This window comes from Phaseolus vulgaris, chromosome 1 (assembly GCF_051622355.1).
Source record: "Phaseolus vulgaris cultivar YP4 chromosome 1, ASM5162235v1, whole genome shotgun sequence".
NCBI classification, from domain to species: Eukaryota; Viridiplantae; Streptophyta; class Magnoliopsida; order Fabales; family Fabaceae; genus Phaseolus; species Phaseolus vulgaris.
Window position 1 is genome coordinate 45546658 of NC_143498.1, and position 18949 is coordinate 45565606.

The window sequence follows — 18949 nt, forward strand, 5'->3', positions numbered from 1 at the left end:
AAAACACACAATTTTTTTTCTCACTTTTCTATATAAATATCCTAATGTGTATCTTCTTTATCAAAAATCATCTCCATCATCCACACTAATATAAATTATTCACCACAAAGGAATTTTGATCTCACCATCCTTTCTCAATAAAACTCTTTTTTTTTAAATTTTTTTGTAGATTTTTTTTATAGATTACTATCATTAGTACTACACTGACATAAATTATCATAATATTAAAATATATTTTATTTAGTATTGGCTAACTTGACATTAAATTAAATAAAATTTAAAATAAAAATACATTAACTTTGACTTGATCGATATTAAATTTCTTTAATTAAATAATTAATTTAAAACTTAGTGATAAATTAGTTTAGAAATGTTAAATGAATTAGGATCCATAATTTTAAAGTCTATTGAATGTGTGATATGATATTATTAAATAATTAATATTGAATAATTAACGTTGTTAGTATTAGCTTTTGGTCGAAACTAATGATCTATTTTATTATACTGGTCTACATATTATCCCACGTAATTATTATTTTAACTTCATGTATTTTTTTATTAAAAATAATTTAGTTATAAGAATTAATAAATTAAAAAAAAATTATACTAATTTTAAGTTGATAATAAATAGAAAATTTCAAGAAAAATACGCAACCATAAATATTTAAAAATAGAAAGAGCTTACCTAACATAAAATACCTAAGAAATAATTTTAATTAGCATATTTCATGACCAGAGTAAATGTCTAAACACGTCCCAAAAAAAATAATTTCTAACACCCAACCCACCCAGAAACTCTCATCTTCACACCCATCTATTTCATTTCATTTCATTTATTTTTCTTTTTCTTCTTCAATTTATAGTATAAATATGTGATTTTAAAGCGGTTAAGATTAGAGTGAATGATCATGATTGTAAATAGGATTAATACTTCATAAATTTGGAGTTATAAGTATCTCATATAAATTTCACTATTAAGTTTAAATTAACAATATTTGTTTTAACTGAGTGTGTAAAAATATTTTTTACTTTAATCTACTTTACTTTGCTGATTTATTTTATTATCAATGAGATGACATATGTTTGTCTGTTTCTAAGTTATGGATCAAGTCTTTGATAAGGAGAGAGTGGGAGGGATGAACAATTTTGAGAAGTTGAAAATGATCACGTCATTTCATTGAAAACAAAGTCAAAAAAGTAAGATATTTAAAAAAAAATAAAAAAATATTTTTTAGTTATTAAAACCAAATTTTTTAATAGAAAATAAATTAAAAATACACTAATTTATTTATGAGATAAAAAGTTGATAAGAAGTGAGGTATGTCTTTAGGCTTTCTGACAAAAAAATTAAATTTTTCTTTCTTTTCTTTCATATTTTTACATCACTTTTGTATTTTTATCTCACTCATACTTTAGGTTTCCAGACAAAAAATTGTTTATTTTTATTTCATATTCTTACATGTCTTTTATATTTTTAACTCACTTAACATTATGTTCCGTAAAGGTTTAATTAAATCATATCCATCTTATAAATTTGGATATTTTTATTGAAAAGTTTTGTTTTATTAAGTGTTTAATTTTTGTTTTTAGTTAAGTATTTATTTTTTAATTTTGTCATTGATAAGGTGTCGTGGTGTTTTTTCTAACTTGTTGCTTGACTTATTCCTTTTTCTCTATAATATTTACAAATTTCTTTATCAACACTACCTTAAAAAAAACAAAAGGAATAAGTTTGACGAATTTGAGAAGATCGAAGAGATATTGGTAAGTTGAAGATGAAAATATAGAAGAAACAATCATGAAATCTTGTCAGGGTCAGAATCAAATGGTATAATATTTAAACAGAAATTAAAAAAAAAACATTTAATAAAATATATATTTTAGCAAGTTTCTTATAAATATTCGTTTTTTGATATATATAGTATAATTCTTTATAATTATAAATAAATTTTCATATTAAGGAAAGAGACAAAATAAATGTAATTACGGGATGATTAAACGGGTATTTTTTATGGGGCGGATTGATATTTTTCTTTCATTTAAATTCAAAATTAAATTAAAAATAATTTAAATAAATAGTTTTTTTATATTATATTATTTGAAAGATACATAATTGGTAACTTATAACCTTATACTTCTAATCATTAATGACACTGAAATAATTTAACATATGAAATTCCAATTATTAATGATAATAATCCTTTTAATTCATCCTCTTAAAAACACTAATCAATGAATATGGTGTGTATTTTTTATTTAAAATAAAAAAATTAAATATATAAAAGAAAATCACGAACTATTTGTACCATTTCTAATTACAATGTGGTATAAAATTCGTTATAATTCATATAATAGTAAGTTTAAAAGAAATAGTTTTTGGCCAAAATGAATCTAAAGAGTTGAAAATCTAAAGAACAGCATAAATCCTAAATTCTAACTGTTTTTTACATTAAAATAATACGTTCCTTATTGGGAAGTGAATCTTATGAAGATGTTAGCGTGAATCAGATAAACATACTCTTTTACACGCTTTCTCTCTCATACTTGAATCCCTCTCACATCCTTTCTCAACACCAAACATTCACACTCTATTTGGATTAGAAAAAAAAATGTGTAAGAATTTAAGTGACTGGATTTGTACTAATTTGAGATTTCACCTGAAAAAAGTGAAATTATTTAAATTAATAGAGAGTTTATTGAGTGATATAACAATTACGAGAGAATGATTAGTTTTTTAAAAAAAAATTAAAATGTAAATTTACAAAAAAATTGTTATAATACAATTTTAATATTGAAAAAATGTAGAAAAAATTTGAAAAATAATTAACATTTCATCTTATAAATTAATAGATTAAGATTAGAGTTAGAAGGTAGGTTCTCTGTTTAAAGTGACTTTAACCATTTTGGATTTGAATATGGAGATTAGGATTAGGTTTAGGATCATCATTATAAATAACTAGCGACTGCGAGCGTATTTATATTTTATATGTTTATTTTTATTATTATATGTATATTTATATTTATTTAAATAAAATATAGATTTATTTGTATTCAACTTTTTCATAAACTTATTCTACTGAGTATCAAATATTTAAATATAATATTTGACAACACTATACTTATATATCTCTATTTTTAAATATTACTACACTTATATATCTCTATTTATAAATATTTGACACTCTTTATGTATGTATTTTTTAAGATTAGGAAATCAGAATACATAAAACACAAACACACACTGTCTCATAAACCCCACTCATTCATTTTCATTCACCCATAAACCCCATTTTTGTACATTATTGGAAACGGAAAAGCTACCAAAACGGTCATGTTATTACTACAATAAATGTAACAGCACTTGCAGTAACAGACATCACATTCAATGGAATATACACATTTAATTGATTAAAAGTGAATTCTTTGTAGCCAGGTGAATTTCCTTTTAAGTATATTTATGTGAGAGATGAAATGAAAGACTAAAAGAACCTCACCCTCAAACAAACAACTTCCTTGTCAAAAATGAACCTCTTATTCAAACAAACACTAAAACTCAAATATTTAGTAGAATGATCCCAGAGATTCTTTCTTTTTTTAGGAAATCGTAATTATTAGAAGATAAATGTGATTTATATAATATTTAAATTTTTAATTGTAATTATTTTATTAATTGTAATCTTCTATCAGTTATAATTATCAATCAATTATATTTATTATTTTTATCTTTTATCTTTTTATATATATTATATAAATAGAATACTCAATAATTCAATAATAATATAAGTGATTAATAATTTTTATTAATAAAATATATTATTTTGTTTTCTATCTTTTCTTTTATATGATATATATAACTAATAACAATCAAGCACATTCTTCAACCAATTCCCCCTCCCACCTTCCAATCTAAAGAACACAATCCCCAAACGGAAACTGGGCCAAAGATATTTATTGGCCCAACTTGTTCTCTTTCACCTTCTTTCTTCTCAAAAAGAGACATATTTTGTAACAACTTGTGCAACATTACAGAATACTTTAAAAACGGAAAGAGAGAGAGAGAGAGAGAGAGAGAGAGAGAGAGAGAGAGAGAGAGAGAGAGAGAGAGAAAGAATGGAAGAGAGAGTGAATTGTCACCCATTGCTGAGAGGAGGTAGAAGAGAGAAAGGTTACAGCCATGGTTTATCCACTTCTCAGATGCATGTCATGGCTTCCATATGTAACACCCTCTTTCCTTCCCTGCCATTAAACCCACTCACCAACGAAACTTCACAACCTCTCTCACCCTGCTACAATAATACCTCTGCTTCCCATGAGGTCATTTTTCAAACATATATTCTTTATCTCACTCCAAATTTACAACAAATTGTTATGTGATCTTGCTGTATATGTTTAATTGACTTTTACCACTTCTTTCTGGTTAAGAAACTCAACTACCTGATACATGCCACTTCCAATTCATTCACTTTTTCTTTGAATGAAAATCAGGCTGCAGAGCTGTTGCACAAGAGGGTTGTGCCAGAAGCATTGTCCCTGGTGGGTTGGGTTCTTTGGATGCTGTCCTTCAGATTGGGGACACTGTTGATCTGTGGAAGACTTTGCTTGGACTGGAAGTGGCCTTTCATTCACAAGTTCTCTGAGATCTCCTTGGAGAAGAGAGAAGAGATTCTCAGAAACTGGTCCAGAGAAAAGCGTTGGGTGCCCCTGCGGTTAGTGTTTGTGCTCATCAAACTTATCTTCTTCTACACTTTCTTCTCTAGGGTAAGCTTTCTCACACGTCTTAATAAGATTGAATTTCTTGCATCAAGTTCTCATTCACAGTTAAAAGGATTCTCAAGTTACTTCCAAAACCAGCTTACACATTTTCTGAAGTTTGACTGACTTTAATGTATGATATAATGATATGTTTAGAATTTTGACTAATGACTTTAATAGATGAGTTGCGTCCAAAAACATTTTATTTACCAACACGTTTCTTCATAAATATTTAAGGATTTTTCACTCGTAATGAAGAAAATATTGTATTTTTCGTTTTTAAAACATTTTTAAGTGAATTATCTATTTTATCATTTTCAATTTTTATTTCAATATACATTTATTATGTTTTTTTTTTATCTCGCTAGATTATTCTAACTAATTTTTCTCCCGTCATATTAATTAAATAAAGGGTATATTTATAGAATAGTTATATTATCTTGAATTTTTAAAAATTACAGATAAAAAATAATGAAAATAATCGGCAGTCAAAAAGAGCGGATGGAATATTAGATGATATGATTATTAATGAATACTTATCCCATTTCAGAATAATAGTCTTTTTAGCTTTTTATTTGTATTCTAAAGTAGTTTTTCTTTTTAACTATTTATTTTTCCAACAACACCTTTGTATATAATTGAGAATAATCAATACAGTATCATTCATACTGAAAAGAAACAAAAAGCAGCTTTAAAAAGTTGATGTTTTTTCATGGAGTGAGGATCACTTTACTAGATTAATTTAGTGATGATTAATGTTTTCGTTAATTCAATGATGAATCTGATTTGAAATTCTTCTTTAACATGTATGGATGTGAAACATTTATTCTGAATTTCTCTTTGATATGTTTCCCCAAACACTGCAGAGTGATGAAAATGGACATAATCCCGTATGGAAAGCAATTGGGTACCAGGTGGACACCAAGAAAAAGTTGGTACGGAAGGAGAGGCCTCTAGAAAAGGGATTAATAGAGACTATGCACGAAACTGATCATACTTTGATGCAATCCCTCGCTGAAAAAGGCCTTGAAGTTAGTGAAGATAAACTGCAGAACCTATACAAGGTCAAATGTGATGTTGTCATTGTGGGGTCTGGTTGTGGTGGAGGTGTTGCAGCTGCAGTTCTTGCAAACTCTGGTCAGAAAGTAATCGTCCTAGAGAAAGGAGAGTACTTTGTTTCCCATGATTATTCTTCCCTGGAAGGACCATCCATGGACGAGCTATACGAATCAGGTGGCATTCTGTCAAGTCTTGATGGGAAGATGATGATCCTAGCTGGCTCAACTGTGGGTGGCGGCTCTGCTATAAATTGGTCTGCATGCATCAGAACACCTGATTCTGTTCTGAGGGAATGGTCTAAAAAAAATAAAATTCCACTTTTTGCAAGCTCTGACTATCAATCTGCCATGGACTCGGTATGCAGAAGGATTGGTGTGACAGAGAAGTGCAAGAAAGAAAGCTTTCAGAATCGAGTTCTCATACAAGGATGTGAGAAAATGGGCTTCAAAGTAGAGTCAGTGGCTACAAATTCCTCAGCAGATCATTATTGTGGTTCATGCTGTTATGGTTGTAGGACAGGAGATAAGAAGGGCACTGACTCTACTTGGTTGGTTGATGCTGTAGGAAATGGTGCAGTGATCCTCTCTGGATGTAAAGCTGAAAGATTCATACTTGAAGATGGAAATGATGGAATGAAGAAAAAGAAATGTTTAGGAGTGATTGCAGCAGCAACTTGGAGGAGTAAGGTAACAAAGAAACTCCTAATCGAATCCAAGGTAACTATTTCAGCATGTGGCTCTCTGTCCACTCCTCCTCTAATGATTTCTAGTGGACTGAAAAATCCAAACATTGGAAGGAATCTCCATCTCCACCCAGTTCAATTTGCATGGGGATACTTCCCAGAAGACATGACAAACTTCAGCGGCAACAACCATGAAGGTGGGATCATAACTTCGATCCACAAGGTACTTGCAGAAGATTCCACCCCAAGATTCATCATAGAAACACCTGCTCTAGGACCAGGATCATTTTCAGCATTGGTTCCCTGGCTTTCAGGGCATGATATGAAAGACAGGATGGCAAAGTATGCAAGAACTGCTAACATTTTTGCATTGATAAGAGACCATGGATCAGGAAAAGTGAAGGCTGAAGGAAGAGTCACTTACAGACTTGACCAAGTAGACAAAGAAAACCTCAGAATTGGACTAAGGAAGGCCTTGAGGATTTTGGTTGCAGCAGGTGCTGTGGAAGTGGGCACATACAGGAGTGATGGACAAAGATTCAAATGTAGGGGGGTCAAGGAGGAAGATTTAGAGGAGTTTCTTGATACTGTCAAAATAGTTGGGGGTCCAAGGTCCAGGAATGAACTCTGGACAGTGTTGACATCTGCACATCAGATGACAAGTTGTAGAATGGGTGCCACTGAAGAAGAAGGTGCAGTTGATGAAACTGGTGAGAGTTGGGAAGCAAAAGGGTTGTATGTGTGTGATGGGAGTGTTTTGCCCACTGCAGTTGGTGTCAACCCCATGGTAACCATTCAGTCTACAGCATACTGCATTGCCAGCAAGATTGCAGAATCACTTAACAAAGACAAACAAACCATAAATAAATAGTTAAGTTGTATTATTTCAATGCAAATTTTTAGTCAAATTGTATTATTCCCATACAAGTTTATAGTCAAGTTGTATAATTTCAATGCATAATTTATCCCTGCTACACCGGCATTGTCACTTGTAAGTTGTAGTTAATGAATTTCAATGTAACTATGTCAACGCATGCTATGGAGGACTTTATAATCAAATGTTAATCTGTGTTTTTATGAATTATATACTATTACTGTTTAAGGTTATTAAATTTTCTTGATATATATAAAATTAATTAAATATTAAGAGAAGAATAAATGCATAAATAATAATAAAAAGTACTTAATGTTATCTAAAATTTTGAAAATAACAGTTAAATAAAATATGAGAACTTGACAAAAGGGAAATGAGTAACTTGTAATATAGGAAGAGCAGAAGCACCATAAGGACAGAAAATCGGTGAGAGCCATAAGGTGACATGACCCCTGCTGGTCCTGATTGAGGTTGATGGATCCATTATCATGCCAGCTTGTGTTACCATCAACCAAATACAACTTCAATTTGTACTCCATTAACAGCAAGAGAACTCAACCAAGAATAACCAGAAATGGTATCAATACTTCAACTGTATGGAAGAAAAGCCATGATATAACCACCACAGCTATAAGAAGCTTTTTTGCTTCAATTCTCTCCTCATAAATGTGAATTCTTGATTACATGAACCGCAGCCCAGAAAAAAAAAGTTTAGAACTCAGAATAATTCTGTGAATAAAAGCAATACTTCATTTACAGGTCACTTTCACTGCTCTCTAGACGACATCATCCAATTGTCAACTTTGAGCCCTTATAGTTTTACTGTGATCTTTGAAGTGCTATTGTACTTAATTCAAGAGTCTTTGTCAGCTTTTCTTCATGAATCCTTTTTTTGAAAATGATATAATCCTAATTGAAAATCCAATAAAGAAAATACTTGGAAAGTTAGAAGCACAACACAAGGCTTCTGTGTAAGTAGAGTAAAACCGATTCAGTACAAGGAAGTGGAATGTACATTTAGCAGGAGGTGCATCAATATTTCTAGATTAGTGTTGAAAAGTGGGAAAATAGCAGGTAACAGTTTAAGTATCATGAGTTCATTATACACAATGACAGATAAATGAGAAGTAAACATAAGATTAAAATGGGGTGAATGAAATTGAAAAATGTTTCTAAGTGTCATCCTTGAGAAAAGAGCTGCTCAAACATGAGGGAACAAGGGTCATCTTTTACATGCTTGTTTCAAAAACTTGACCAATGATTCTGAATAGTAGGATCTATATGTTGTTTGAAAGTTTTTAGAGGTTCTTTGGAGTTTGAATGCTCAAGCAAACACATTCTGTGGTGTCCCTTGACCATGGTTTTGTATGTTAATGTCATTTTTGTTAAAAAATGTTGCTTTTATGACTTAGATCAGTACCTGTACTTGCTTTGGTTTATGATGATATATTGGTATGTTAACCGAAACTGTGAAAAATAAAACTTTAATGCTCAATTTAAACAGAGAGAATAGGGTAGAAAGATATTGATTTTGTAAGAAAAAGTGTGTTTGGTATCAATTAAATTGTGAGGAAATAAAAGGAAAGTGCATCTCTTCAAAAGTGTTTGTCATATATGCTGTGATTCAAGAGGAGAGTCTCAGTGACTTTTTTTTTTCCTCCAAATACAATTTTTTTTCATTTTAGTGGTATATGTATTTTATTTTTGTTATTTTTTATTTACATTTTCTTGTTTTCTATATTTACATATCTTTACAAAATATCAATTTATAATTTAAATTTAAAATTAATTTTAAAATATATTAATTCATTTATTATATATAAATATTATTATTGATTATATAATATAATATAATCAAGTAATATTAAATAATAATAATAATATTTAATAAAGGTATTAAAAGAAATAAATATTAATAATTAATAATAATGAATATATAATTATTTATAATAAAAACATAAATTTATACAATAATAATGTTGATTATAAAAATATAAAATATTATTAGCATTTAAATTTGAAATAAAAAATACTTGTAATTAAAATTTTGTAAAGCAGTTCCATTTAAATATTATATATTTTTATATAATAATAATATTAGTGATTTATATTTTTTAAAATATTAAGGTTATATTTTTTAAGTAAATATTTTTAATTGATATTTTACTTCGTTTTAAATTATTTTTCCAATGTTTTTTACAATTTTTAATATTACAATTAAATAAATAAAAAATATGAAATTTTGTGACAATAATAAATAACTTGTATTTCTTGTAAAAAAATATTAAACATTAAAAAAATTACAAAATTTTAATTAACTCAAATCTACCCAAAACAAATTCATATTTCATTATTTAAATATTTTAAAGATAAGGATAACTTTGTAAACTTATATTTTTAAAAAAAGTAAAATTATCTCACAATCATAACATCACTAAGAAATTTTGATAAATTTTTCTTACAAATTCAATCTAACACGTTCACTTTCCTCTCAAATCATCATATATCAACTTCCTTAAATCTTCACATTTCTATTCTTAATCCAAATACAACCTAAATCTTTCAAATTTTGTGCCATTGTGTTTAGAGCAATAATGCTCACTTCATTCAACCATCTAAATGTAATTAAATGCACTGATATAGGTAGACAATAAATACTCCTTTCACGAATATATTGTTAATTCAATCTCAAAATCAATTTTGGAAACTATTTTTTTATAAAAAATTCAAAATATTTATAAATATCTAAGTTTTATAATGATCTAATTTTTATAAATATCTATATATTATAAATATTAAATATATAAACTGGTAGTACTATATTATAAGAAAATAACGTGTCACACCTATAAGGTATGGATCCTTAAATTCAATCTATTTTCTTCCATTAACAATATGATAAATAAAAAAAATAAAAATAAAAACATTCACGCGTGAATCAAGCAAGTTCAATATTTATTTTAATTGCCATAAAAGAGACAATGACAGTTAATAAATAAAGTTGAACTTCAATATAATAATACTATACTAACGAATAGTATAAAAACTTCTTATAATATCTTACTTATTATTTTAAGATACTATATATATATCAAATTTTATTTCATTTTTATAAATAGTAAGAGAATTTGTGAGGAGATTAATAATAAATATAATATTCTTTTTACAGTAAAACGTAGCATATTCTGAGAACATAGCTTCGGTGTTTAGGATTTAAAATGAATAACTGAAAAAAAGTATTGGATAGAGTTAACTTTAAGTATGACGCTAAAAGAACATTAATTAATAGTAATTTATTTTACTCTTCAAAAGGAAATTTAAAGTATTTTTGTTATATATCTCATCATCTATGCCAAACATATAATTGATTATATCAGGTATATACTTCATTATATTCTTTAATTATAGATCATTTTTTTATTTAAAAAATAACAATAATTGAAATAATATTACAAATAATAAATAAATTATTAATAACAAATACTTTTTTCTTAATTTTGACTTACTTCAACTTTATTTTTCTTAATAAAAAAAGTTCCCTTTCCATTATTTTTATTTTCTTTCCCCTAAATTTTATGATAGACTTTTTTTAAAAAATTATTATCTTTAAGAAGGAAAATTTAACAATGTTTTTTTAAAAAAAACACTGGATAAAAATAATATTATAATAAGTTATGTTAAATTACAATGTAATTTACTAATTATATTTTAAGCAGTTTTATACCCAGATTTGAAATAATTGTTTGTGGCAGTTATTCATATTCTTGTATAATAATATTTGAGTCTATAATTTGAATGTGGGATAGCTTTCTAGTGTATTTTTTTCAAAAAAAATGGCTATTGATGTCTTTCTCATTTCTCACATGATGTATGTATTTATGAGTTTTTTTAAAAAAGAAAAAACTTATATATGTTGTTTTAATTGTTATACTTGTTTAGTATTTTTTTTATGAGATCTTTCTTAATTTTCTATAAAAAGTTGCTATTCAAAATTTTCCCCAAATTTTGCATGAAATATTCAGAGAAAAAATATTATAAAATATATATAAAAAATTAATAGTAGTTGTTTTTAATTAAATTTATATATGCAACTAAAAAACAAAAATACTTTTGCAATTTGTTTGCACTGATTCTTATTCTAGTTTGCTTGATTTACTAAACGGTAACTTATTTTAATCAATTCCGCGGTAAGTTAAGTTTGATTTTTAAAAAGGGATATAGATTATAAGCAAATGGTAATTCCTAATTTGTCTTTCTATGTTCTTTTTTAAACGTGGTTAATAGTTTTTTAAGAAATTAATATATATAATAAAAAAATAACTTTAACAAAAAAAAATATTAAAAAAAAAATATATATATATATATATATATTTTTTGTTTTTACATCACAATGAATAAAAGTGTTAAAGATTGTCTAAATGAGAATAAAATAATTAATGATTAATATTTTTTAATTTAAAAATGTAGTTAAATAAATTTAAAAATTTGAATAAAAAATAAAAATTTATAATTATATTAATTTAAATATTAACAAATAATGTGAGGAGATATACGTTATTAATTTACATAAACTTTATTTTTTATACATGGGAGGAGTAAAGAACCTAAAACCCAAGAAGAAAACTAAATCTTGATAACTAAACACAGACTAAGTATAAACTTATATCCATCCTTTTGTTCATTGGTAAATTTGCTATGAAAAAGTTGGACTAGCTTTTTCTTACACCAAAAACATGTTTGGTTATATTTATTTTTAAAAATATTTGTTAATTGGTTATGTTCTTGTTCTCTATAAATTTTATAATTTTTGTAGTTCTATGAAAATTATTCACTTTTTAGTTTTTTCACTTAACAAAATTATATGATTCCAAAAGAAAATCTCATTGCGTATGCTTTTAGTCCAAGTTTTTAATTTTGTTTATATCAATAAGAACAAATAATTATTTTCTTTAAATAATCTAAACTAGTAGATAAGGAAATGTGTTAAATGTACATTTGACTTTTGGGATGTATGGGTTGAATGAAGTAAGAGAATAAGAGATAGGAAGAAATAAGTTTATGGAATGATTTGATGAAAAAAGAAGTTAAAATAATATAAATAAATTCAATAAGTGAAACTTATATAAGAAAAATTAAATATATGAATATGCTAATTAAATAAGAACCTTAAAGTACTTTGGTTTTCATCTCTAAAACATCTTTTTTTTTTGTTTTTTTTTTATTTAATTGTCTTTAAGGTTTTCATAAAAAGACCAAAAACATATAATTGCTATTTTTTATCTTAACAAAATAGTTATGTATTTTCTATATTTGGTTTATATAATCATAATAGATATTTGTAAATTCTTTAAGATTTTGTGAAAAAGGTATAATTGATAAAAATAATAATTAATGTCATTTTGAAGGTGACCAGTAAAATTATATAAAAAATTATAAAAATTTGATAATTAAAACTAAAAAAATATAAAATATATATTTTTATCTATATTCTCATGCAGTATTTATTACCATATATCGTGTTTAAATGAGAGATATTAATAGAGTTTAATTTATATTTATAAAACTTTGATATATTTTATAATAAAAATGTTTTTGAATATTTAAAAAAAAAATTATATATATATATATTACTTAACCTTAATTAGAATATTGTTATTATTGTTGAACACGATTTTTTTATTAACATAAGCATATATTTATTATTTCTAGTTGAGGTCAATTAAAGTATGTTGATAAGAGTTAACTCATGTCATTTCTCACAAATGTCAGTCATGATTTTTCTTAATCAACATTAAGAACTATTTTTTACTAATATCAACTACAATTTTACAAAACTATTTTTTTATTTGTTAGGTCAAAATTATTTATCATTTATATTTATTAGAACCTTCTTTATCAACATGAATGAATGTATCTACTTTAGATGTGAATAAGTTAGAGAAACTATGTAGTTGTTATTTTTGTTAGATTGAAGCATAACTTTTGTATTTGATATTTCTAGATTTGATATAATTAAAACGCATTATCCAGATAATCAAAATTTAAAATTAAATATTTGAAAATAAAACCAATTCAATTATATTTTATTTTATTTTTTTAAACGATGAATTCTATTTAATAAGAATTGGAAAAAAAAAAGAGATAAAAGAATAGAAAGGCAGAAAAAATGAGTCATCTCCTGCACCGCTTGACATTAATGTAATATGTGATAGTGAACAAGGCCATTTAGTTTCATTAGTGAATATAAATACCACACACACCCCATACCTTCTTCATCATTTTCTTTTCTGCACTCACTCCAACAATCGTTACCTCGTTATCATCGCTTTTCTTCTTCTCAATTCACTTTTCTTTCACTCCACTGTTCATCCACACTCTCACATTCCTTCTTTATTATTTTTCATTTTTTCAGTCTAATGATGGTGACGTGTGCAGTGTAGAACAAAAGATGAGTACCAAAACGATGCGTCCTCCCTCTCGCCGTGCACCACTGCCGCTCAACGGTGGTGCTAAGCGGAAAGAGAGGCATCACGGTTCACCGAAACTCAATTCCTCGAAATTGCCCAAGCTTGAGGGTCCCAACCCAGTCTCAACGAACATGCTTCTGGCTGGGTACTTGGCCCATGAATTTCTTAGCAAAGGAACTCTGTTGGGCCGCAGAATGGGCCAGTCCCCGGGCCTGCAAGAGGAGTCACAGGAGCAGAAGTACCAGAGGTATGTGGAGCTAACCCTACTGTTGAAGACGGATGGGGCCCACCTCTTTGACATTGTAAACCCAAACCAGCTGGCCCAGTTCTTAAAGCTATAATTACAAGGTGTTTTCTTCTTAACATTAACACACAAGAAGACCTAGCCAAACAAAAATGGCTAACATAGACTTCCTAGGAACTACCATCGGTGAAAAAGTAGTGAGGAAGATGAATCTGCATTTCTAGTTCTGCTTTCTGCCCATCTATCCATGCATGCAACCACTTTTATATCTAAGATGATCATCATGATGTATGATGTATGATGTGTGATGAATGACTCCATTCTCATCTCACTTTTTAATGCTTTCATAATTCATGGATTCCCAGTTTTTCTTCTCATAACTGTTTTTCTAAGAAATTACTTTTGCTGTTTCATCTTCTTCTTCTTCCTCTTCTGTGTTCATTATTCTTACATTATAAATTAATTGTAAAATCTAAAGACCATAAAGCATATTTGAGTACCTTTGTAAATAGTTTCATTAATTAGTGGTTAAAAATTGTCACGGGTCATCGCTTAAATATATATATATATATATATATATATATATATAATAACTTATTAAAGAAGGGTGTTTGTAATAAAATTATACTTTAAAGTTTTAGTATTTAAATTAAAATGTTCATGTTCTTATACATTTTTCAAATTTATAAATATTCTCTTTAAAAAAATTATATATGTACATTATTTTTATAAAATCAAATATTTAATAGTAAAGTATTACTTTAAAGCACAAAATATAAAGTATAAAATATAAAATTTTCATAAAGATGTTCTATCATTTAATATATGTACCATTAAATATAACCCATTAAGTAAGACATTAAAACACTTTACTTAATATTTTAATAAGTTTTAAATAAAATAAGTATTTGTTGAATTTTGTATTTTTTAATATAATCTTATCCATTTACAGTGATTACTATTTTAGTCATTAAAATATAAATTAAAATTATATTATTTTCTTCAATAAATTATTATTATTTTATTTCTTTCTTAGGAAAAGTGATGCATATATTGAAAGAATATAACTATTTTAATAAAGATAATTTTAAATATTATATTTGTTATTATTTATAAAATAATCTCAATATAGAAGACGGAAGTGTAACATTTTTTTAATGTTCAAAATTTTGTTTTTAACCTTTATTATTGATTAATAATAAAAATAAGTTAAAAAAAAACTAAGTTTGAATAAGTTTTGATGATTCATAAACGTTCATCCACCACGGATATCATAATATTATCGATATTTATTTATTATAATGATTTTGAAATTAAATTATAATTAATGATGATAATAAATTTTTGACAATATATAAAGATGCATGTCAAATTTTAATTTGAGACTTAATTTTTAACATGTGCCATGATTAATACACGTTGAAAAAAAATATTTATAATATAAGGGTGGGTTATTCATTAAACAATATCTAATTTGAATGTTCTATAGATATATGAGTAAACAAACACCTTTTTCAGAAATAGTTTTGTTTGAAGTACTATGGTGCATAATAATATAAAAATTCTCTTATATATTAGAATTTTGATTTATTATACTATAAGATATTGACCTGTTTTACTATATTGAAAATATTAAAAGTTGAAACATTTGATGCCATTGAAGTAGTGTTCTTCCAGCCGCCACTCTCTGCCATTGTTGTTCTTCCAGCTGGCACTCTTTGTGTCAGTGTTGTCTTTTCCTCTCCTATTAGTACCAATCCAAGGTAAAATATATAGGAATGGTGACAGGTGAGGAGCTTCATCCTTATCTTTTATAACTTACCATGATAAGATGCTCACCTAACTCTTGTCACTTTTGTTAGTCCAAACAACTTTTTTTTTAATTCATAGGGTGGTTATTAAGAGAATTATTGGAAAAACTATTAAAATGAAAACAAATTAAAAATCGAACACTCTCTCTTTTCTCTCTTCAATATATATATTACAAGTACATTAACTTTTTTTTATTTTGCATGAAATTTTAATTGTTTTTATGCAAACTGACATGCAGGTTTTCGAGTCATCTCTATATAGATGCAGATGAATAATTAATTATTTTAAGAATTAATACAAGATAGGTTAACTTACATTATCAATCTTATAAGTCAAGTTGAATTATCTTAATGTAAGTCAAGTTGAATTAAATTTGTAAAAATCTTAAATTAAGTTTTATGAATGTTGGATTACATTCTTTAAATAACATCTTAAATATAAGTTTCATGAATGAAAAAATTTATATAAAAGATGAGATTTCTTTAAGTAAGGTATTAGATTCAAAGAACTATTTGATTCAAAAGAGAAATTAAAATTAAACATTATATTTGACTTAAATAAAGGAATTATAAATAATAGAAAGGGAAAAAATTATTATTACATATTATGTTTAATTCAAAGAATAAAAGAAAACAAATCCAAGAGTTTTAAAAAAATAATTTAATATTACATTCTTGTAATTCTAAATTTACAAATAAGTAAAAATATTTAGTTAATATATATAATTTAAATGTTTTATAAATCATGTCTTCTCTTTCAAAAATGTTTATATATATATATATAAAACGATAGATTATTATGGAAGGGATTTTACTTCTCTGCCCTCCAAAAACTTTAACCAAAGTAAAAAATTATTTCCTCTCCTAAATCTTGAACAAAACATTATGTACAAATGATTAGTTAATAGAGAAATATTTTTCATAATTGTTGGAGATCTCACATCGACTAGAGATGAGAATATTTTATTGTATATGTTGGAGATTTCACATCGACTAGATATTAGAGTCTTTTATAGTATATAAGTGGGTGCAAACTTCACCTCATTGAGTTGGTTTTATGAGGTTGAGTTAGACTTTAAGTTCACTTCTTCACATGGTATCAAAGTCATTTTGAGCCTATCCTAGCGAGTATTTGTTGGGTTTATCAATCCACCCGCTATCGGGCCGTTATCAGACTACCCATAACATATATCTCCACGCACGAGTTGGTAGCCTCGACGTGAGGGGGTGTGGAGATCCCACATCGACTAGATATTAGAGTCTTTCATAGTATATAAGTGGGTGCAAACCTCACCTCATTGAGTCGGTTTTATGAGGTTGAGTTAGGCTTTAAGTCCACTTCTTCACAGTATATAAGTGGGTGCAAACCTCACCCCCATGAGCCGGTTTTATGGGATTGAGTTAGCCTTAAAGTCTACTTTGTAATATGGTATCAAAGCCATTTCGAGCATATTCTAGAGAGTGTTTGTTGAGCTTATCAAGTCACTTGTTATCTATAGATTAATATAACTTTGAGTAAAACATAACAAAGTAGTTCACTTCTAATTTAAAAAGTTTTTCAAATCCTTTTCAAAAACTTCCTTTTCTATCTTAAAGAAAATTATGTGTATTCTCTATTTGAAAGAGTTAAACTATCAGGAATATTATAACACACTATAGATTAATTAACTATTTTAAGATATGATAATTAACTATTTTGATATATGATTGATTAAAAAAAAAATATGTTTACAATGATTCATCTTGACCTGAGATTATATTTAGTTATTTGCACTTCACCAATAGTTTTATTGACATATAAGATTGTTATAAATTATAAAACCCACGTTTTAATTAAAAATAAAATTTAAATGGATAAAGAATATAAGGTTTACAAATAAATATAGATATTCTTTTATTTCCTTTAGAATTTTTATGTCTCAAAAACTTTTTTTATTTAAATTCACTATAGGTTTAGAGAAGTATTTGATTGTTATTATTTTAACAAATTATAAATTTAAGGATGAAGTTATATAAAGTGTTTAGTGAACTAGTAAGAATAAAGTTTTGATAAATTTTTCAATTCTTACATAAGATTATGTAGTTTTTCTTCTTTTCTTTCAATATTTGTTAAAGGGAGGATTTTTTTTTTTTATGTAGGATTTGATCTTTGGAAACTTTTTTGGATTTCTTTTAGGTTTCTAGAAGTGCTAGAAGAAACTATTAGCTAGTATGCAACATTTGGATATGGAGAGTTAATGTTTGCACTTATTCAAAATAAGTGATTATTTAAATGTGTAGGTGGAAAACTATATGTATATTTTGAGGATCATTGGTGATGTTATAAAAGATTAGTTGGGAAATTATAAACAATGTAAGTGATGTTTTGAATGTTTGGGAATATAGTTGAGAGTTGCTTTTAATGGTGGTTTTCTCTTAATTGATGGAAATATGTGTTTTCAAGCTTAATATTGCTAAAAAAACACCACACCACTTAAACAACATTAAGTGGTATGTAATAATTATTACACTCATCACTGGCTATCAATGAGCGACACTATGGACATTCAAGTGATGATGAATTATATTGCTTAGAAAGAGACTAAGACAACTCTTTTCTCTAAAAGGATATCACTTAACTGACATGATGTTTGCTTAAGTGATGAAAGTGTTGTATAGATCCTAAAACCTTTGGAAAATCATGAAACTATGTTAGGACACTCAAGTGGTGAAATAATTGTTTAAGTGTTGATTGTAGTAATGAGTGAAGCTCTATAACTTGTTGGGAGATATCTAATATGTGTATGTCACTTAAGCATTACACAAATGCTCAAGTGATGAATGTTTAAGCATGGTGAGTAGAGCTTTAGCAAGGAAGAGACAAATTTAACTATGTTCTCATGATACATCTCACTCTATCGGTGTAGTATTGCTTAAGTGAGGAATTTGATCATTGTTGAAGGAAGTGAGGGTATTTAAGTGAAAAAGAGATTTCTTAAGCGAGAAAACCTCGCTCAAGTAAGAAGAGATCGCTTAATTAATAATGGAATGTTATGTTGATGTATAAATTATGTAATTAAC

General features: G+C 26.8%; 1 protein-coding gene across 2 annotated transcripts; it reads left to right on the forward strand.

Annotated features, from left to right (window-relative positions):
- The first annotated feature begins 3872 nt into the window (after positions 1–3872).
- LOC137814307 (Long-chain fatty alcohol dehydrogenase family protein) lies at positions 3873–7574 on the forward strand. 2 transcript variants are annotated; one of them, XM_068616963.2, is made up of 3 exons: positions 3873–4314; positions 4486–4758; positions 5619–7574. In XM_068616963.2, exons 1-3 carry the CDS (start codon positions 4111–4113, stop codon positions 7362–7364), a joined length of 2223 nt encoding a protein of 740 aa, XP_068473064.2. In that variant the 5' UTR covers positions 3873–4110; the 3' UTR covers positions 7365–7574. The 2 variants fall into 2 exon arrangements, with proteins under 2 accessions (XP_068473064.2, XP_090159739.1); XM_090303613.1 differs by lacking the exon at positions 3873–4314 and having other exon boundaries at positions 4567–4706.
- Positions 7575–18949: the final 11375 nt, after the last annotated feature.

Coding starts and splice junctions, on each gene's coding strand:
- LOC137814307 (XM_068616963.2), top strand. CDS start 4,111: ATGGAAGAGAGAGTGAATTGTCACCCATTGCTGAGAGGAGGTAGAAGA. Junction 4,315..4,485: donor ATACCTCTGCTTCCCATGAG/GTCATTTTTCAA, acceptor AATGAAAATCAG/GCTGCAGAGCTGTTGCACAA. Junction 4,759..5,618: donor TCTACACTTTCTTCTCTAGG/GTAAGCTTTCTC, acceptor CAAACACTGCAG/AGTGATGAAAATGGACATAA.